At 40.4% G+C, this 20,594-nt stretch overlaps 1 protein-coding gene across 1 annotated transcript in view; it reads right to left on the reverse strand.

Annotated features, from left to right (window-relative positions):
- The window catches only part of iars2 (isoleucyl-tRNA synthetase 2, mitochondrial), a 64,858-nt gene that overhangs the window by 17,224 nt on the left and 27,040 nt on the right, over window positions 1–20,594 (reverse strand). The window contains exons 13-14 of the mRNA XM_067988878.1: window positions 19,999–20,101; window positions 8,881–8,974 (exon numbers count right to left, since the gene is read on the reverse strand). Coding sequence (XP_067844979.1) covers window positions 8,881–8,974; window positions 19,999–20,101 — 197 coding nt within the window. The remainder of the gene's footprint in view (window positions 1–8,880; window positions 8,975–19,998; window positions 20,102–20,594) is intronic.

The following is a 20,594-nucleotide window of genomic DNA, read 5'->3' on the forward strand; positions in this document are numbered from 1 at the left end:
GGTGTTGAAACAGGTTATTGAACTTTAATGCCAAACCACCAAGTCTCATTTTCTACCAACATGTATTAATCCATTTATGTTGAAGTCCACATCAAAAACAAAAAGTTTCCCAAAAAGACAGGTCCCATTTTTCTTTTAAATTAAGTTTCGTAGTACTAGCAGATGTCTGTAGCCCTACTCATGGTAAGTTGGATAAACACAGTTTTGTGACAATAGGAATCTTATAGCATGTAAAGTACAATTTGCTGCCAAGGTGGAGATGTGTCTAATGTGGCCTGTCTCTTTAATACCTACAAAGTCTATTTGCGTTAAATCCAGTTAACTGTTGTTCTTGAGCTCATTCAAAACGCTGCCTATATCCTAACTCGCATCAAGTCCCGTTCTCCCATCACCCCTGTGCTCAGTGACCTACATTGGCTCCCGGTCCAGGAATGCCTCGATTTTAAAATTCTCATCCTCTTGCACAGCCCCGATTTTAATTGCTCCACCATTGGCAGTTGTGCCTTCAGCTGCCTAGGCCCTAAGCTCTGGAATTCCCTCCCTAAACCTCTCCACCTCTCTCTTCTCCTCCTTTAAGACACTCCTTAAAACCTACCTCTTTGACCAAGCTTTTGGTCATCTGTCCTAATATCTCCTTATGTGGCTCAGTGTCAAATTTTGTTTGATAATGTTCCTGTGAAGCGCCTTGGGACGTTTTACTAAATTAAAGGCGCTATATAAATGCAAGTTGTTGTTTTGTTGAGGGAGGTTTCCAGGTCAGAAGGATCCAGCATGAAATGCCTGCCATACTTTTATACTTATACATTTAAGACTTTAAAGTGCGCTGTTTTCTGTATGACAGATGCAGACTCGTACGAAATCAAGATGTGTTTAAAGAACAAAAGTTTTTTTTATTTTATATATCATCTTATGTTATCAGGATATCCCAAAGTACTTTATAACCAATGGATTTATTTTAAAGTGCAGTCAATGTTATTTTGTAGGGAAACAAGGCGGCCAAACTGCACATAGCAATTTTCCACAAACGGCAACTGACTTAGTGACTGAATAATTTGTTTTGGTAATTTTGGATGAGGGAGGAATGTTGGCCAGAACACTAGGAGAACTCTCTGCTTTTCAAATAGAGCCGTGGGATATTCTACGCCTACCTAAGCAGGCAGATGGAGCTTTTATTTAATATCTCATCCAAAAAACAATACCTCCAACAATGCAGCACTTTGTCGGTACTACAATGAAAAGCACACACAAGTACAAGGCACATTCATTTTTTTTGTAATAGAAAAGTTTATAATCTAGCATTTAGCATTTTGTTAAAAATGTCAGCACTCGCTATAAATCTTTCATAAGAATATTAAAAGTGCGTATCATCTGCATTTCCATGTTTGTTTACTGTATGCATCAAAATTGTTTGGTTTTGTAAAGTGTGTTTTTTTTTAAAAAACTTCCACTTATATAATGACTTCACATAACAAAATATCCCAAAGCACTTCACAAGAGGGGCTGGACACCAACCAGGTGCTGGGAGAACAGACAGATTTTGAGGAAACTTTTGAAGGAGAAGGAATGTAGCAAGGCAGTAAAAAAAATTTTATGATTGTTATTTTAGGGACAATTTCTAAAATTCCAGGTCAATTTTTTGTACAACAAAAGACTTGTAGTCAATTATGTTGTGCCACTCACAATGATCCATCTGCTTTGCAATATATTTAATCAGATGAACAAGGAGGAATGATTGTGGGGATAAAGAGTCCAAAATCTGGAGGACACAAGGAAGTCCCTATTCATCAAGTGCTGCTTCCATCTTGTGAAATGACCACATATCCCTTCCAGCAATGAAGGGATTTCAATGCTGATTGTTAAATGATTTTAACTGTTACTGGGTTAGTCTACCATGAAAGTTTCAATTAGATATTAGATAGAACTCTTCAAAGGTATCTCTTCAGTAGATATATTTGGAGTCATTTAGACACGGAGGCTGATTATAAGTGCCTCCGTATGGCGTAAACAGGGGCAGTGATAGCCTGAAAACAGCATTAGGTCACATACTGCCACATTTAAGCAGGCATGCACCTTTCCCAATCTATACTGCCTGGACAGGTATGATTACCCAGTTTTGACCTTGACTGAATAGCAGTATTATTTTGTTTCATTTCTGTGGTTCTCAACTTGGGAATGAGCTTGAAGTTTTCAATGTTTCTTGTGAATAAGGTTTGACACTGAATAACTATTTATGGATAAGATACAAATCCATAAGTTAGCATGTTGCACCTGGGACTAGGAGACACATGTTCCAATCCCAGCTTCAGCTGCTATTGGCACCCAGAATTTTCTAAGATGACAGCCTGCTCTCCAGCAAGTTGGATATAGCACCAAAGAGAGATAAATGACTAGAATTTCCTCAGGATAACTTCAACAGAACCTTTGGATGAACAGCGTAAAGGGCTGAAAACAGCTATTTGTGCCATTTCTCCAGGGGTTCTAACGAAGTTACAGCGGGAGATTGGGAGAACCCTGTAGAAATTCTTCCCCAGAGTGTCCCAAATCCAGAAATATGAGGAGAAATTTGCAAGAATTTGACCAGGTCACACACTTCAGACTATATGGCCCCAATAATAGCGGGGAGGCGGGTCAGTAGCAGGGGGGTGATTGGGCAAGTGGCAAACCTGCATGAACCACACTTACAGTTTCCAACGTGATCGCACATTGATTGATAGTGGTTAATGTCCTCTCCTGGTTTCGCGCCTGGCAGCTAGCCTGATTGATAGGCTGGCTGCCATCAGGGGCTGCAACGTGAGGTGGGGGGGGGGGGCTGGAAAGAGAGAGAGCTGGACTGGAAGACTGGGGGAGGGGGGGGGGTGGGGGGTGGGGTGGGGGAGGCAGGAATGGGGAAGAGCAGGACGTCGGAGCGGGAGACATCAGACAAGGTTTCAAAAGGTAGGTGCATTTAGTGTTTTCACTTCATTGCATGTGTTTTTATTTATTTACCTCAATGAGGTACATTTGGCTCTTTAACTGTCATCCGGCAGCTTTAATTGCGAATCCCGAACGGGATTTGCGCGATTTTCGGAACCCCCCGCCCCCACATTTGCCTCCTAAAATCACCTCCTACTTCTTGGTTACAGAGTGGCATTTGCCGTAAGTGAAGATTTTTTTTTAAGTGGACATCATTCCTCTCAGGCAGAGTCTATAGTTTGTGGCCCCTAAACCAGCGAAAACGCAATGAAAAAATATTTCTAAAATTTCCACAGTCAGAGTCGTTTCATCCTTTAAAGAAATTATTGCAAATAATTTTTAGAAAATATTGCTACAAGTACATGTGTGGTCACCTTCTTTAAAAATATATGAACACAATGAACAAATAGGTTTGGAGATCACTTGTCAAAAGCTTTTCCTTTAACACGTAGAAATAAATCTTAAAAAGGTACAAGAGAAACCTGCAGATGCAAAACTAGAAAGTGGGATGGGGAAGAGCTACATGTCACAAAGCACCAAATGTAACAAGAAAGAATAGGAATAAACAGTGAGGAATCAGAGGAAAACAGAGAACTTCTTATGGCAGTTCAGTTGATATCATTCTTGCCCGAGTCAGAATGTTATGGGTTCAGGACTTGGGTAAATAATCTCAGCTGACACTTCAATGCAGTACCAAGATGCCATCCTTCAGATAAGATGTTCAACTGTTCCGGTGGATTAGGCGGATATTAATGATCCCGTGGCGCTATTGAAAGAAGAGCAGGAAGTTCTCCTGATGTCCAGGCAAACATTCTTTCCTCAATCACAATCACCAAAAATAGATAATCTGGTCATTCATCTCATTGCTCTTTTTAGGACCTTGCTGAGTGCAAAATTGTTGTTGTGTTTGCTACACAACAAGTGTTATCAAAGTAAGGAATTGTATGTGAAGCAATTTGGCATTTTCTGAGATGTTATACAAATACAAGGTCTTGCTTTCTAGCTGGGTAATACCTTTGAATAGTGCAACAATCCACTGAAATAAGAAACCAGTTGAAATATTTTACAATTGAGAATATAAAAGATTTCCTTCATTTTGCTTTAAGATACTACTCAATTTTATTTCTTCACTTGCATTTAAGTTGGTCTATTCTCTTCCCATTAAGCCACAATGCCACTTGTACTCCCAAACAGCAAACTAAAATCTACAACATTGAATTCCAGGCATCCAATCTGCAAAACATGTTCAATATTTTTCTATAAAATCTGTTACAAGTCAGTAACTAAGCTGGTAAAGTGGCATCAACTTTGCACCAAACAGAAAGAAAATTCATGTTTGATATTTTAATGTGTTAGCAGTCTGCTTAACCTAAAGAGGAGATAACACTTAACATATCAGTATTTAGTTGCTAAGAGATTCAGTCAACATGAAACATACCCAGCAATAAATGATTTACACATGTAGTATTTATAGATTTATATCATAATCTAGGATTAAAGTTCACAATTTTTAAACATTTCTACTTTTATATGGAAGTTGAAATATCCTTCATCTTTAGAGAATCAAGTTGAAACATATTCTGGAATGGGTGATGACTGAGACCTCTCACTGTGATCAAAAACTTCTTTTGGTGGATTAAGACTGGGTAGTTATATCTATCACAATGCTACCCTAATTATAGTTACCTTACCTCAGGATGGATATATGGAGAATAGGACTTGACATCTGATACACACAAAGAGGTGGGGCTTTTTGGGGTTGGGGACAATTGTTATGTGCATAAGGAGGTAAAGAATGTAGCCTGGGATTTTGAACTGTTTACATATGCAGAAGGAGTGTTTTTACTTGGGACATACAGGAATGATTTAATGATCTTAATCCATATACCCTCCATGCAATGTGCTGTTGATTTATTTTGATATTTGTGCAAGTGGTATAAGTTCCACGCAGACACAGAACACAAAGTTCCACTGATTATAAGTGCAGAGGAAATACTACCAATATCAAGTTTACTGCAGATTCAAGTCAGCTTCCAGGATATTTATATCACTACTGCCTCACTGCAGCTTCAACAGAAAAGACATTTGTCCAATCCAAATCAGATTTCTAAGAAATACAGAGAAAGACCTACACAGCTCTGAGAAGAACCATTGCATTTTGGGTTACCTTTAAAACATACCAGTGGTAAGGAGACTACAACCAGGGTACTTAAATGAACACTTTGAATGCCGATATGAGGGAGTAATTTTGTATTGGTACTGGATTTCTTCCATGTGGAAGCTTGATTATTTTCTGTGGGACTCTCTAATTTCTAAACAAAAATTACGTGCTCGAGTTCCATGGTCCTGTTAGCTTACCAAATGCTTCACCTGAATAACCCTCAAAAGTTGTGGCTGAACTACAAAGCAGCAGGAATAGAACTCTAGTTATCCTAGTCTAAGAATAGCCCTTCTATGGTCAGTGAAAGTACAACCTTGGCTAAAAAATCTGTGGATTTGCATACAGGGGAAGATCTTGTGCAAAGGGCAGATGGGTCACTTTTCCCGGTCATCTCTCTCACCCATGCATTAAATAAAGTGATATCACACTCACTTGAAGAATGTCAGATGCAGTCACGTGCAGGAGTATCCACCAGTGCTGAAGAGTAGCAGCCATGGGAGTGTGGGAGATACAAAGACTGCAGGTGATTTCTTTTTCTTCGCTTCCCCCCTGTATCTGGGATAAAATCTTCCACGGCTCCAAAGGAAGTCTGACTGCCAAAAGTTGGTAACGATTTATGCGCTGCATTCTATGGCCTTGTGTTTTGAAAGTGATGCCCAGAATAGCTTTCAGACATTGCTGGCGCTCTTTGAAGTCTCCCAACGTAACATCAACGTTATCACCAAAAATCTGCTTGCTAGGCAACAGAATTCAAGGGTCTTGATTTGGAGCTCCAAGCAAATCCTGAAATCCTCAGCTTGCTTGTCTACAGAGCAGCTAGCCTTGAATTTCTGTTCTTGCTGTCACATTGAGGACACCAATGGTAGATTATTTAGGTAATGTTGTCCCTACTACCCTCAGCTAATATTTACCTAATATACAGGTGTCTGTGACTGCAGTAGAACTATGTATTGTAGTCACACTAATAACATGGGTGGTTTGCTTACATATAAATTTGACTCAGAATCTTGGGATAATGCCATTTTCATTTGCCAAGCAACTTGAGAATACAATCAGATGTCTCACCTATTTAGCCTTTTTGAATTCTTTCTATGCACTGATTATTTTCCATAATTAGTCTACAAATGGAAAACTAGTATTTTATATGTAGTATGAATAAAGATGCAGTGAGCAAGGAAACTCTTCAACCTGTGCAACTGAATGCAATCAACTGTCCCAGGTCCTTCAACATTAGATTAGGGTTAGACAACACTGGGGGAGGCAGAAGCAAGCTGTCATCCTGGGAGCGTCAGAACTGTGGATCGCTCCACCGGGTTTAAAGCAGATTGCCTGCTGGTGTCTGTATATCCTAGAGAATTCTGTCACAGTTGGCGGCTTGTCAGGAGCTCTAGTCATTTTCATAAAATGGATCAAGAACGCAGTAATACTGAGAAATAGTTTTCTCTTCCTGTTGATATTATGGAGCATATTCCTCCTTAGTGATGATAACATACTTCTACAATTCTGGATAAAGCCCAATACCTTCAGATAAGTAGGTTGGTACTACTGGACTAGCGCTATCCAACCAACATGACACAAACTGGGTTATACTAATGCTTATAACTCTGCATTTATGACCCAGAATTGGAATTAGAGGTGTATCCACATGTTACAAGAAACTTGCAAGAGCTTAAGGTGTTGTGTTTGAAGAATGCTTCAGCAAATCACTGGGAAAAGGGGTTTGTTCTATAACAACTTATACTTCCACTTGTCAAAAGTGCATCATTGGGAGAATCCATGCGCAACCAGGACACTCGATGGGAATCTTGACAGTGCCCAGCTGGAGAAAGATGTATCGGATGAGGCTAATGGCTATACCGAAAATAGTGAAACTGTCTACGGTGAAGACCAAAGCTTTCAATATGTGGTTAGTTCTGTTATCAGATCGCAGGAAGTGAGGGATCACTTGCAAGAGTAGCCAGTACAGGGAAATCCTGTGGATCTGGAACCCCTCCCCCCAAATGGCAAATGGGCCTTTTGAAGAACGATTCCAATTACCAAGAAGGATTGCTGCCCAGTGGCTCCTGGAAACTGCAGTCTTTACAGAGACACACTCCTATGGATTTACCTTTTGTTGGTTAATAGCATAGCCCTTAAAATGAGCCTCTGAGCATGGGAATCAGCTGGCTGGGTGAAGTATGGGAGGGAGGGTGTACTTAAGAGTCCATGAGGTTCAGAGTCCTGTTTGTGGAAGGGTGCAGCTGGCAGGAGGCAGCGGGGTGGGGGGAAGGGAATAAGTTATTGGAGTTCAATTTAAAAGGTATTATCATGAATGTGTTATATGATACATTTATATATTTGTTTTAAGAGCTTATATGGTAGAGTCGGTGATGAATTAACTTTGCAGCTGCTTCTCAGAAAATCTTTTGCTGGAATATGACTGGGTAGAATTTATCTTCAGTAGAATATGACTATGACAACAACTGAAATAGAAAGGGAAAGTTTTGCATAATATGATTGGTGATTTTCTACATTTGTTATTCAGCAATTAAAAAAGAGAAAAACAGAAAGCAATGAGGAAGGAAACGGACCTATGGCTCAATGATCATGATGTAAACAATAAACTCCGTATTTATAACAGGCAAGATATTTTGCTGCAATTGGTCGTTTTTACTTAAATACATGTAATTTTGCCTGAAAATAAAACAACAACTAGATGGGCCACACCTTTCACACACTGGGCAAGGATCACTCTCAGGGCTGAGGCTCATGCCTTCACATCATTGACTCCAATTACTTTCATAATTCATTCGACTGATAAGCTAGGTTTAACCTAGGTGTAAGGGAAGGATGTTTCAAGGTCAAATGTACCAGGTAGGTACTCTTTCTTTTTTGTCACTATAAAACTAAATATATACATAAAAAGCCTCCGATCAAAGCACCTTTACTGGGAATTTCATGATTAAACTCACAAAGACAGGTTACTTTGAATTAGTGTTTCAAGTTCTTTTACAAGTTTATCATTCATTAATATATTCTCCCAATAGTATAATTATGCATTTTGAGCTGACTTATGGCTAGCTCAGTTATTAAAAGAAATTATGAAATTGTTTCTACTATAGGAACATAAGAAATAGCAGGAGTAAGCCATATGGCCCCTCGAGCCTGCTCCACCATTCAATAAGATCATGGCTGATCTTCAACCTCGACTCCACTTTCCTGCCCGATCCCCATATTCCTCGATTCCCCTGGAGTCCAAAAATCTATCTATCTATCTCAGCCTTAAATATACTCAATAACTCAGCATCCACAGCCCTCTGGGGTAGAGAATTCCAAAGATTCACAACCCTCTGAGTGAAGAAATTCCTCCTCATCTCAGTCTTAAACGGCTGACCCCTTATCCTGCGACCATTCCCCACTAGTTCGAGACTTTCCAGCCAGGGGGAAAAAAACTCTCATTATCTACCGTGTCAAGCCCTCTAAGAGTCTTATGTGTTTCAATGAGATAGCATTAGCACATCTAACCCTCTGTTTATTTTGAGGCAACTAGTTAATAACAAGATACGTTTTTGCAAGCTCTTGGGCACCAATTGTTGGGGGAAGAAAATAAAGTCAACTGCTTGGTTCCATAAAAAAATTCCCTCTGACTTAGTCATTGACGTTCAGTTTATTATGTTGAGAACTGTGCTGAAAACAATCATTATTTTAGCTTAAAATCCATAATCTTATGCATGGCAATAAACTATTCCTTCTAAATGTATAACCATCATGAATATTTAACTTCTCACCTTCCAACACATATGCCCATGAGATGCCACTATCAAACCAAATATCCAAGACATCCTCTCCCTTGACATAATTAGACACATCAGAGCCTCCACTCTGCAGAAAAACAGACAACGATTGTAATTAAGTTTTGCCTATAAAAGGAAGAAAATAGTATTTATACGCTCTACAGTTTATTAAGTACAGCCGACTTACCGATCTGTCTTGCACCTATATACAAATACCATTTTGACTTTGCTTATTAAAGGAGAAGGAAAGTTGGGGGGGGGGGCTACTTCCTGTCCAAATTACTCCCACAGTCTCGATGTGGAAAAAATGCAATTATAGTTTACTCATTTAAAAAGACTTTGTATCTTTTGCCTCAACTGAGACCTACCATTTCAGTGATGCCAATAACGGCTAAGAGCTGCCTGTGCTGTTGCTTTGATCTAGAGTCGCAGTATTTCAAGAAAACACTGAATACTGGGGAGTAGCAGAGAAGTCTTCTGGTACACTATACGGTAATATAGCTTCAGCATTATAATTAATGGAAAATATGCCTTTCAAACAGCTGGAGAGGAGAGGGGGAGTGTTGTGTGAAATCCAAGCCTGAAAATATAGATTAAAATTTTGGAATGGATCAGCTTATTTGAGGAAATATTTTCCTCTGGTCAGTAACTTTGACAAAAAAAAGGTGTGCCTAAACAGGTCAAGAGCAGCAGAAACCAGCAAAACTAAAATTGAAGAAATGCAAGAGGCAGAAAAGAATTCTGGTTGAGGTCTATCCTGCGGAATTAGTGCAGTTTCCGAAGGGTAATGTGATACAAAAGAAAATTAAGTCCTGAATTCATATTCAGATCCGGTCTGTTTTAAATAAAATCTATATTGAAAAATCTTACATCTGTGCATTTACTGCCTGCAAAACCTTACTTCCTGTTATCACATTTTTGTTACATTTGTGTCAAATTTTCCCATTATAAATTTGTTTGTCCTCATTTAAAGTAGAAACGATGTAAACTTGTCACTCTGTAATTACACCCTCCTACCAATGGTGGTGCTGTAGCACTTGAGTTTTGTCTCCACCAGCTCCCCAGCCTGTACCACAGAGAAACTCCTGTGCTCCAACCAACTTCAGTTCTCTACTTCCAAACTGTCACAAATTTTGTTATTTAACTATAAATTTCAAGTTAAAGTATTACATAAAAATCACAGAATGTATGATTTTAAAATGGGGACCAAATTACAAATAAGTGCCCTAGTCTAACTTAACCCCTGCTCTATTCCCTCTTCAATTGAGGATTACACTTTCTCGACTCCCCATTGAAATGCTATAGGAGATCAGAGTATAAATTAAGAAAAACAAAGTATAAAAATACTTGAATGAAATTTATTTTCTAGTTTTACAAATTATTTTTTCAAATAATTTTGAAAAACTCAACAAAAGCTGTTAGATGCTAAAGAAAAACATTGCAGCAGTTCAGCTGACTGAATAGTGAAGCATCCTGGGAAATTGGGGACAGTGCATATGCTTAGACTGCACAACTTAAGTTCAGGTAACACAGATACAGTTTTGGGCATTGTCATTCCTAATAACAGAAGCAGATTTCACAAAATTACCCACAGCAAATTTATGTGCATATTTTGAGTAGGTGATAAATTGTATTTAACCCCTCCCACCCTCCAAAAAGAGAAGAAAATATGGTCCCAAGGAATTTCTTTCAATCAAGTCTGTACAAGTCTAAATTGGGCCAGGCTGCTCTACAGCGTCAGGGTGGCACTCCCAGTACAAAGGTACAGTACAAAGTAGGCAAGTGCTAATTAAGAAGCATCTTAGTAATCACAAAAGAGCTGACTCTCAAAAGTATTTTAGTTTCATAGTTCTCATTACCCGTAACTTTTTTAAAAAAAGAATGAAATAACTTTTTCTTGGGTTAATTGAAGACGATTAAAATAACTTATATTTCCACGAAATCCTACGACTACAGTGGAACTAAGCTCAGGTGGATTAGGGGAAGCAACTATGTGGATGCACCAAATGATTCTTTTAGTCAAGTAGAGAGGTTCATTCCTCTTTATTTCTTTAAATTAAAATGGACTGCCCACCCTGAATAAATTAATTGTCATGCATGGGTGAATGTGGGAAACCACAGGGGCATCTGTGTACTGAGCCTCTAAGACATCGCTCGGGCGACATCGGGTGGGCCTTGGGGGGGGGGGGGGGGGGGGGGAACGGGACGACGGTCTACCAGGGGGGGTCCATCATTGGGGGGGGGGGGTCCACCATCAGAGCGAGGGAGTGGTTTGGGGGGGAAATACGGCCGATCGCGGGGGTCCGATCATGCCGGGCGAGCTTATTGGGCCCGGATAAAGCACTCTTGCTCCTCCTGGCCCATAAGCAGTGTAACAAAGGCACTCACCTCATGGATCCGGCCCTGTTCATCTGCTTTCGCCTGACGTGAATCGTACTGAGCACAAAGGAAGATGGTATTGGTTGTTGGAGGCCAATCATCTCAGCCCCAGGACATTGCTGCAGGAATTACTCGGCAGTGTCCTAGGCCCAACCATCTTCAGCTGCTTCATTAATGACCTTCCCTCCATCATAAGGTCAGAAATGGGGATGTTCACTGATGATTGCACAGTGTTCAGTTCCATTCGCAACCCCTCTCATAATGAAGCAGTCCGTGCCCACATGCAGCAAGACCTGGACAACATCCAGGCTTGGGCTCATAAGTGGCAAGTAACATTCGCGCCAGACAAATGCCAGACAATGACCATCTCCAACAAGAGAGTCTAACTGCCTCCCTTGACATTCAATGGCATTACCATCGCCGAATCCCCGACCAACATCCTGGGGGTCACCGTTGACCAGAAACTTAACTGGACCAGCAACATAAATACTGTGGCTACAAGAGCAGGTCAGAGGCTGGGTATTCTGCAGCAAGTGACTCACCTCCTGACTCCCCAAAGTCTTTCCACCATCTACAAGGCACAAGTCAGGAGTGTGATGGAATACTCTCCACTTGCCTGGATGAGTGCAGCTCCAACAATACTCAAGAAGCTCGACACCATCCATGATAAAGCAGCCCGCTTGATTGGCACCCCATCCACCACCCTAAACATTCACTCCCTTCACCAGCAGCGGACCGTGGCTGCAGTGTGTACCATCTACAGGATGCACTGCAGCAACTCGCCAAGGTTTCTACGACAGCACCTCCCAAACCCGCGACCTCTACCACCTAGAAGGACAAAGACAGCAGGCACATGGGAACACCACCACCTGCACGTTCCCCTCCAAGTCACACACCATCCCGACTTGGAAATATATCACTGTTTCTTTATCGTCGCTGGGTCAAAATCCTGGAACTCCCTACCTAACAGCACTGTGGGAGAACCTTCACCAGACTGCGGTGGTTCAAGGCGGCGGCTCACCACCACCTTCTCAAGGGCAATTAGGGGTGGGCAAAACAATGCTGGCTTTGCCAGCGACGCCCACATCCCATGAATGAATAAAAAAAACGATGGGAAACCCGAACAGGTAAGATTAAATTCGTTTGACATGTCTAGAACACAAAAACATTATGTGCCTCAACTATTGCAATGACGTTCATTGCCCCTTTAAATATCGGCCCGCCAGCTTTAAGTGGGTACGGGATTTCTATGTTTCTGTTGCGTGCGCGCATCCAAACGCGCCTGGGTTAAACCCGGAAGTGGGCGCGTTGAAGCCAGGATACGGTCCCGCTCCAAAAATAAACTACTTTTACTGCCCACCCACCTCCATACCACCTGTTCTTGGGGTTTAAAAATTACCCCCATGGAGTCAGCTTCCATATGTATGTTGATGGCACCCAGCTTACCTCTCCATCACCTCTCTCGCCCCTCTACTGCCTCTGTATTGACAGACTGCTTGTCTGACATTTATTCTAAATTTGGCCCCCATCACAACACTATACCTTGACCACTGACTTCATCCCTCTTCCAAGTGACTGTCTCAGGTTGAAACAGACTGTTTGCAAACTGTACTGTTTGTCCCAGACCTGACCTATATCCTCGCCAGTATAAAGACTGCATTCTATAACATCAGCCATCTCTGCACCCACCCCGCCACCTAAGCCCATCTGCTGCTGAAAACCTCATTTGTGCCTCCAGATTCAACTATTCCAGTGCTTTCCTGGCCACCCTCCATAACCTTCAACTCAACCAAACCCCTGCTACCTATATCCTATTTCACACCAAGTACTGCTTGTCCATCACCTCTGTCCTCACTGACCTAGATATGCTCAAGTTTGCACCCCGTGGACTTCAGGGAGTGAAGATGGGACTGTACCAGAAAAATCACCAAGATGGGAGATAGTGAAGATTTTGCTGGAGACAAGGACACCAAAAAAGTGAAGGTGAAAGAGTGGCTGAGCAAATCAACTGCTTTCGAATTATCGTAACACAGTAGGCCAAAGGCTAGGCAGTTGAGAGTTTGGAAGTGCAGTCGTAAGTGAGTTGGGAGAGCATATTTTTTAACGGGGTAAATGCAGAAGGAAATAGGCTGGAAAGGTGCAAGAGGACGTAGGTGGTGAGGGATACAAAGGAAGTGATCAGAGATGGCCTTCTCAATAACATCCTAACCACCCTTAATGACGTGCCGCATGTTTCAGCATGGAGTTATGAAAACCACTTGTAACTATATTACTCCTTCAACATAGAAAAACTTCCAAAGGCCCTTTATAGAGGAGGAAAAAGTTGTGGAAAAAGTCTGGTTACAGAAATGGGCTTGAGAAGGCTTTAAAATGCTTGTAGGGAAGTATGAGATAGAGAGGTGGTGAAGCTTAGGGATGAAGTTCCAGAGAGGAGGGTTGAAATGGCTAAAGGCTCTGTCACCAATAGTGGGGGAGGGGGTACAAAGGACGCCAGAGTCAGAGCACCAAAATCTGACAAGGAGAGCATCTGAAAAATCAAGTCTAGAAGAGGATAAAACAGTGATCAAGAGAGTTCAGGAGAAATATATTCTGCTAAAAAGCAAGAACCAATGAGCCGATAATAAAACACATGGATGAATAAAGAGATACGGGTGAAATTGAAAATAAAGAACAAGGTATACTCTAAGTACATAGACAATAAAGGAGAGGATGACAAAAGAGAATACAAAGAGGTTAGGAAAGAAATCAAAAAAAGAATTAGGAAAGCAAAGGGGAACTACAAGATTAAATTATCAAGGAATATAAAAAGAAACACTAAAATCACAAATAACAAAGGAAAAATCAGAATAGCAATTGGGCCACTAAGGGATGCACAACATAAACGCACAGGTAACGACAGCGAAATGGCAGAAATATTGAAGAGTTACTTTGCCTCCGTATTTACCAGGGAGACTAACAAGGTGGGCAGGTCATTAGAAGAAGCGATCAAAAAAAAAATCAAAACATTTAAGATAAAAACGGGGGGGGGGGGGGGGGGGGCGCGATAAATAATAAACTAATCAAACATAGGGAGAGAAGACTCCTGGTCCAGATGGATTGCATCCGCGAATATTAAAAGTTAGAGAGGAGATAGCAGAGGGGCTATTACATATGTAAAAACACTATTCCCTTTCTAGTGAATTTTTTTTTTTTTTAAAGAGGACTGGCGGACAGCTAATATTTAAAAAGAGAGATAGAACAAGTCCAGGGAACTATAGACCAGTTAGCGTTACTTCAGTGGTAAGAAAGATAATGGGAATCTTTACTCAAAGGTGTAACAGAAAGATATCTAGAGAACGAAAATATAAGAAAGAATAGTCAGCATGGATTTCAGAAGAGAAAGTCATGCTTGACCAACCATTTGAATTCTTTGACGAAGTAACAGGAAGAGTAGGCAAGGGTAATGTAGCAGATGTAATATATTTGGATTTTCAATAGGTCTTCAATGAGGTACCGCGTTGTAGACTCACTGATAAGGTTAGGGAATGTGGAGTCGGGGGACAAGTAGCAGAATGGATAGCAAGCTGGCTACAAAACCGAAAAGAGAGTAGGGGTTGAGGGTAGCTACTCAGACCGGCAAAAAAATGGGAAGTGGCATTCCACAGGGATCAGTGCTGGGACCACTGTTCACAATTTACATTAACGATTTGGATTCGGGAATCGGAAGTACAATTTCAAAATTTGCGGACGACACAAAATTGGGGAGGGTGTATTTAATACAAAGGAAGAATGTGTCAAAATGCAAGAGGACATTAGTAAACTTGCAAAATGGGCGTGTAATTGTCAAATGAATTTCAATATAGATAAGTTGAGGTGATGCATTTTGGTAGGAAAAAGGTCACAGGCTACTTGGATAATAAGAGTCTCAATGGGATAGAGGAGCAAAGGGATCTAGGGGTATGGATACACAAATCACTAGAAGTAGCAAAGCTGGTTAATAAGGCCATATAAAAAGGCAAATCAAGCACTAAGGTTCATTTCTAGAGGGATAGAACTGAAAAGCGAAGAAGTTATGTTAACCTTGGTTAGACCATACTTGGTGTACTGTGCACAGTTCTAGTCTCCATATTATAGAAAGGATATAGAGGCATTGGAGAGAGCGCAAAAAAGACGATAGAGGTCTTTTAAGATAATGATAGGGTAGACGTAGAGAAAATGTTTCCACTTGTAGGGGAGTCCAAAACTAGAGGTCATAAATATAAAATAGTCTTTAATAAATCCAATAGGGAATTCAGAAGAAACTTCGTTACCCCAAGAGTGGTAAAAATGTGGAATGTGCTACCCCAAGGAGTAGTTGAGGCAAATAGCATAGATGCATTTAAGGGGAAGCTAGATAAGCAGGATTAGATGAAGTAGGGAGGGAGGAGGCTAGTGTGGAGCATAAATGCCGGTATGGACCAGTTGGGCCGAATGGCCTGTTTCTGTGCTGTAGTTTCGATATAACTCAATGCAAATGACAAAGCTGCAAAGAAGTCACTGAGCTCCTGGTATGTGGTGTTAGAGGTGAGGGCGGAGAGAGCAGTTTGTCATACAGTAATGTAGTTTGCAATTGTCTCTAGCCTCCAGGATAATCCTGGGAGAGGATTTGGCCACAGAGAGGGAAGTGCAGTAATGCTTAACATGGTCAAGTCTGAATTTACAGTGGAGGACAAGTAGTGCACTCTAGTTTGTGGCTCTCAGGCTTTAAGATGTGGAAGTGGGAATTACTAGGGAGACTGATGGGCATGGGAGGTGGTGAGTGACTTGGTGGTGGCGGTGGTGTGGAAGCTGTTTAACAGATCAATAGTGGCAGCGGTGTTGGGGAGAACAGCTGGACCACCAAAGTAGGAGCTTCTGGGTCCCCTGTAAGCCCCCCCGCCCCCACCACCATGCGTTCTCACCTGAATTGTGCACCAGTGCTTTTGGCAAGAAATGCTTGTTGACTTTCTACCTACCTACCAACCAACCAAGTATGACCTCTTGTTAAAGCTCCAAAGGTTCACTGATGTGTACAATACCGACAGATTCCGTGTTTTTTTCCACAATCACGTTTCAGTATACCAGATATTTACTATGAGCCCTACTAGATGATTTGGAGCAACCAGTGAGAGTATCTGTTGACTAATCAGAGTAGACAATGAAGCAAATGAATTGATGACAAGAGAAAGTGAACCAAGATGCAAAATGTATCTGTACAGCCCCTGCAATGTGCCAAGCTGCTAAAGTGACAGCATTTAAGTGGTTTCTCCATTTGGATAACAGCATAAACCATTTGAAAATGAAGGCTAAGCAAATAAGGAAAAAAGATGATTTGCTTTTATCAGTTTTTCCCCCAGCGCTATTCCCAATTCTTGTATTTACATACTGTATTGTGCAAATTACGGTACATCTTACCTTATTTAAGTCAATTTGTACTACTTATGTATCAATGAATTTTTTTTTAAATGTATACCTCAGATAAATCAGATTGTTTAGCTTAGAAGTGCTCCAAGGCTTAAAGTTCACACAACAGTTAGCAACTTCTCAAGCACTAGACTCAATGGTTAATGCAAACTAAACCTTAGCTGCATTACATGTTATTAGGAACTTGTTACACTATATACATAACGCATGCTGGGTCACTGAGTCTATATCTAAAATTTCTACTCAACAAATGATGTAAATACACAAATATACATGCATTCATTTTAAATTAAATTTTGTTAAAAATCAAGCATAGACAAATCTGTCCATTTACAGGTATGTTATCAGAGATTAAATATTTTCTGTTTTAGTATTAAGAACATCAGTGGTAAAGATTAACACATACCAGATACACAACATTTGTGGGTCTGGCAGAGGTTTTAAAGCCACATCTATTTAAAAAAAATATATAAATTATACAATTCAATTAAACTCTTGCTAGAAGCAGAGAAGGTTCATGTGATTTGCACACGGGTATAGTTGCTTGTGATCAAGATGTAAGCTTTTCAACCAATTAATATGACTGACCTTGTAGATATATTTATTTAAAATGTAAAGCTGTAAGGAGGATGTACAGCTGGTACTACCCCATGAAATGCATTTAGGGAAGGGGGAAGGGGAAGAGGAAAAAGAGTCAAATATTCAATTCTGCCCCTCACCCAAAAAAACTCATATTTAGTATGAACTATACTGTCAGCTTACAATATGAAAACATTTTTATATTTAACATTAAGCAAAAGGACTATAGAAATGTGGTTATGCCAGAACGGTTTAGTACTTTAGAACGGGCTCCACCTGAACCGAGCTAGGATCTGCGTCGTAGCGGAGAGGATAAATAAGGCAGCCTCATGGACTTTGAACTAGTAAATTGGGTGGGGGGCTCAGGTGGAAAAGGTAATATAAATAATAATTCTAAAATGAAAAAGGAAGAGAGTAGTGATAGTCAGAAATTATGCTTTAGGCACTACAGGGAAAGTGAAAACTAAAAGATGTAAAGTAATTAAATTAGGAAAGAGAAATAAGAAACGTGTGAGAAAAACATTAGAGCAGAAGGACAGGTTAGGGTGTGTGGCCCAAATAAGCATTCTTTATACAAACGCACGGAGTATAAGGAACAAACTGAATGAATTGCAGGCGCAAATTCAACTTAGAGGGTATGACATGGTAGCAAGGCGGCCAGGACTGGGAATTGAATATACCAGGTTATAAGGTCTATAGGAAGGATAGGGAAACTGGCAAAGGGGGCGGAGTAGCCTTAGTGATTGAGGATGAAATTACTTCAATGATAAGAGAGGATATAACGAGAGGTAAGCAGGCAGTGGAGACTTTATGGGTAGAATTAAGAAACAGAAAAGGACTTCAGACTGTAGTGGGAGTTGTGTATAGGCCCCCCCTGGTAGCAGCTGTACAGTAGCAGAATGTATAAGTTCACTCAATTCAGGAACTGTTCCTTCAGATTGGAAAATTGCACGTCACTCCGCTGTTTAAGGATGGTGAGGGGGAAATCAAGGAATTATAGACCAGTAGGCTACCATCTGTTGTCAGGAAATTACTACAGTGTATAATTAAGGATAGAGTGACTGAACACCTTGAAAATTTTCAGCTGATCAGAGAGAGCCAGCATGGATTTGTAAAGGGTAGGTCATGCCTGACGAACCTGATTGAATTTTTTGAAGCGGTGACTGAAGTAGTGGAGAGGGGAATGTCTATGGATGTTGTTTATATGGACTTCCAGAAGGCATTCGCTAAAGTCCCTCATAAAAGACTGTCAGCTAAAGTTGAAGCTCATGGAATTGAAGTCAAATTATTGACCTGCTTAGGAAATTGGCTGAGCAGCAGGTGACAGAGTGTAGGGGTAATGGGCAGGTACTCAAATTGGCAGGATGTGACCAGTGGTGTCCAACAGGGATCTGTGCAGCGGCTTCAACTATTCACTATATTTGTTAACGACATAGATGACGGAATAGAGAGCCAGATATCCAAGTTTGCCAATGACACAAAGATAGGCAGCATTATAAGCAGTGTAGACTGAAGCATAAAATTACAGAGAGGTATTAATAGATTAAGTGAATGGGCAAAATTGTGGCAAATGGATTTAAATGTAGGCAAGTGTGAGGTCATCCACTTTGGACCTAAAAAGGACAGATCAGAGTACTTTCTAAATGGTGAAAAACTTAACACAGTGGAGGTCCAAAGAGATTTAGGGATCCATGTACATAGATCATTCAAATGTCATGGACCAATACAGGAAATAATCAAAAGGGCTAATGGAATGCTGGCTTTTATATCTGGAGGACTAGAATACAAGGGGGTAGAAGTTATGCTACAGCAATACAAAGCCCTGGTTAGACCACACCTGGATTACTGTGTTCAGTTCTGGGCACCACACCTTAGGAAGGATATATTGGCCTTGGAGGGAGTGCAGCGTAGATTTACTAGAATGATACCTGGAATCCAAGGGTTAAATTACGAGGAGAGATTACACAAACTAGGGTTGTATTCCCTGGAATTTAGAAGAATTTAGGGTGATTTGATCAAAGCTTTCAAGATATTAAGGGGAACTGATAGGGCAGATAGAGGGAAACTATTTCCGCTGGTTGGGGAGAATAGAACTAGGGGACATAGCCCAAAAATTAGAGCCGGACTTTCAGGAGTGAAGTTAGGAAACACTTCCACACGCAAAGGATGAAAGAAGTTTGGAACTCTCTTCCACAAACGACAGTTGATGTTAGCTCAATTGTTAATTTTAAATCTGAAGTTGATAGATTTTTGTTAACCAAAGGTATTAAGGGATATGGGGCTAAGGCCAGTATATGGAGATAGGTCACAGATCAACCATGATCTCATTGAATGGTGCTACAGGCTCACTGGGCTAAATGGCCTACTCATGTTCCTATATTCCTACATTCCATTGGCCCTTTTTTGTCCACAGAAGTCTTTTCTTGGAATTCAGATAGTTTTTAAACTGTATCTAACATTTTCTTTTGGGCAATTTTTGTAAACTATATTAGACAGACTGAGCATAGTTTTCATTTGCTCATTTTTAGATTACTGAAAACAAAGCAACATAAATGTACCATGTCTTATGCTCTTCCTTCACTTTGATATTTGGACATGTTTCTTAATAAGTAACCTTTGTGTAATTTACATGTAAGGTGCATAGGATTTCCATTCAATGGGCTGTAGTAGTTTGAAGTTTTACAGTTTTTGTTGCAATACATATGAGACTATGACCTCTTTAAAGGGTACTACCTTTTTTAAAACTTCCTTAGTCAGGAGTTGGTCCAAAGGTAGAGTCCACCAACAGTCACTACCATGTACTTCCACCAGTTTGATAAGGTGCTCCTTTGTATATCTGTGTGGGAAGAGTTACATCTAATTGTCAACATGGTTGCAGATTGACTAAACAACAGGTTTACTTTAATACCAAAGTAAATGTATAAGCTCAATTGTTAAAAGGAGCATTTCTGTGTTTATTCGATTTTCAATAAAAGTGCCTCTGTCCCCTCTTTTGTTGTTTAGGGGGTGGGGGTGGGGGAAGAGATTGGGCAGGATGTAACATAAGGCAATTAAGACAAATGACTTATGCAATTTCAATGCACATTTAAGACTCACATATTCTGTACATTAAGCAATGTCTGCTTAAACCGTTGAAATAAAAAAAGTCATTAATTCTCAGCAGAGGATGAAAAAAAAATGAGGCCTCAGTCATTTCCTGCTAAACAAGCAAACATATTTACAAAAGGCAAGCTGCAACTCCTCAAAACATTATATTTCAATCAATTCAGCAATAATTTGTTCAATTTTAGCAGTTTTCATTACATTAGAAATAACAATGAGAGAAAAAC

Source organism: Heptranchias perlo, chromosome 8 (genome assembly GCF_035084215.1).
Source record: "Heptranchias perlo isolate sHepPer1 chromosome 8, sHepPer1.hap1, whole genome shotgun sequence".
NCBI lineage: Eukaryota > Metazoa > Chordata > Chondrichthyes > Hexanchiformes > Hexanchidae > Heptranchias > Heptranchias perlo.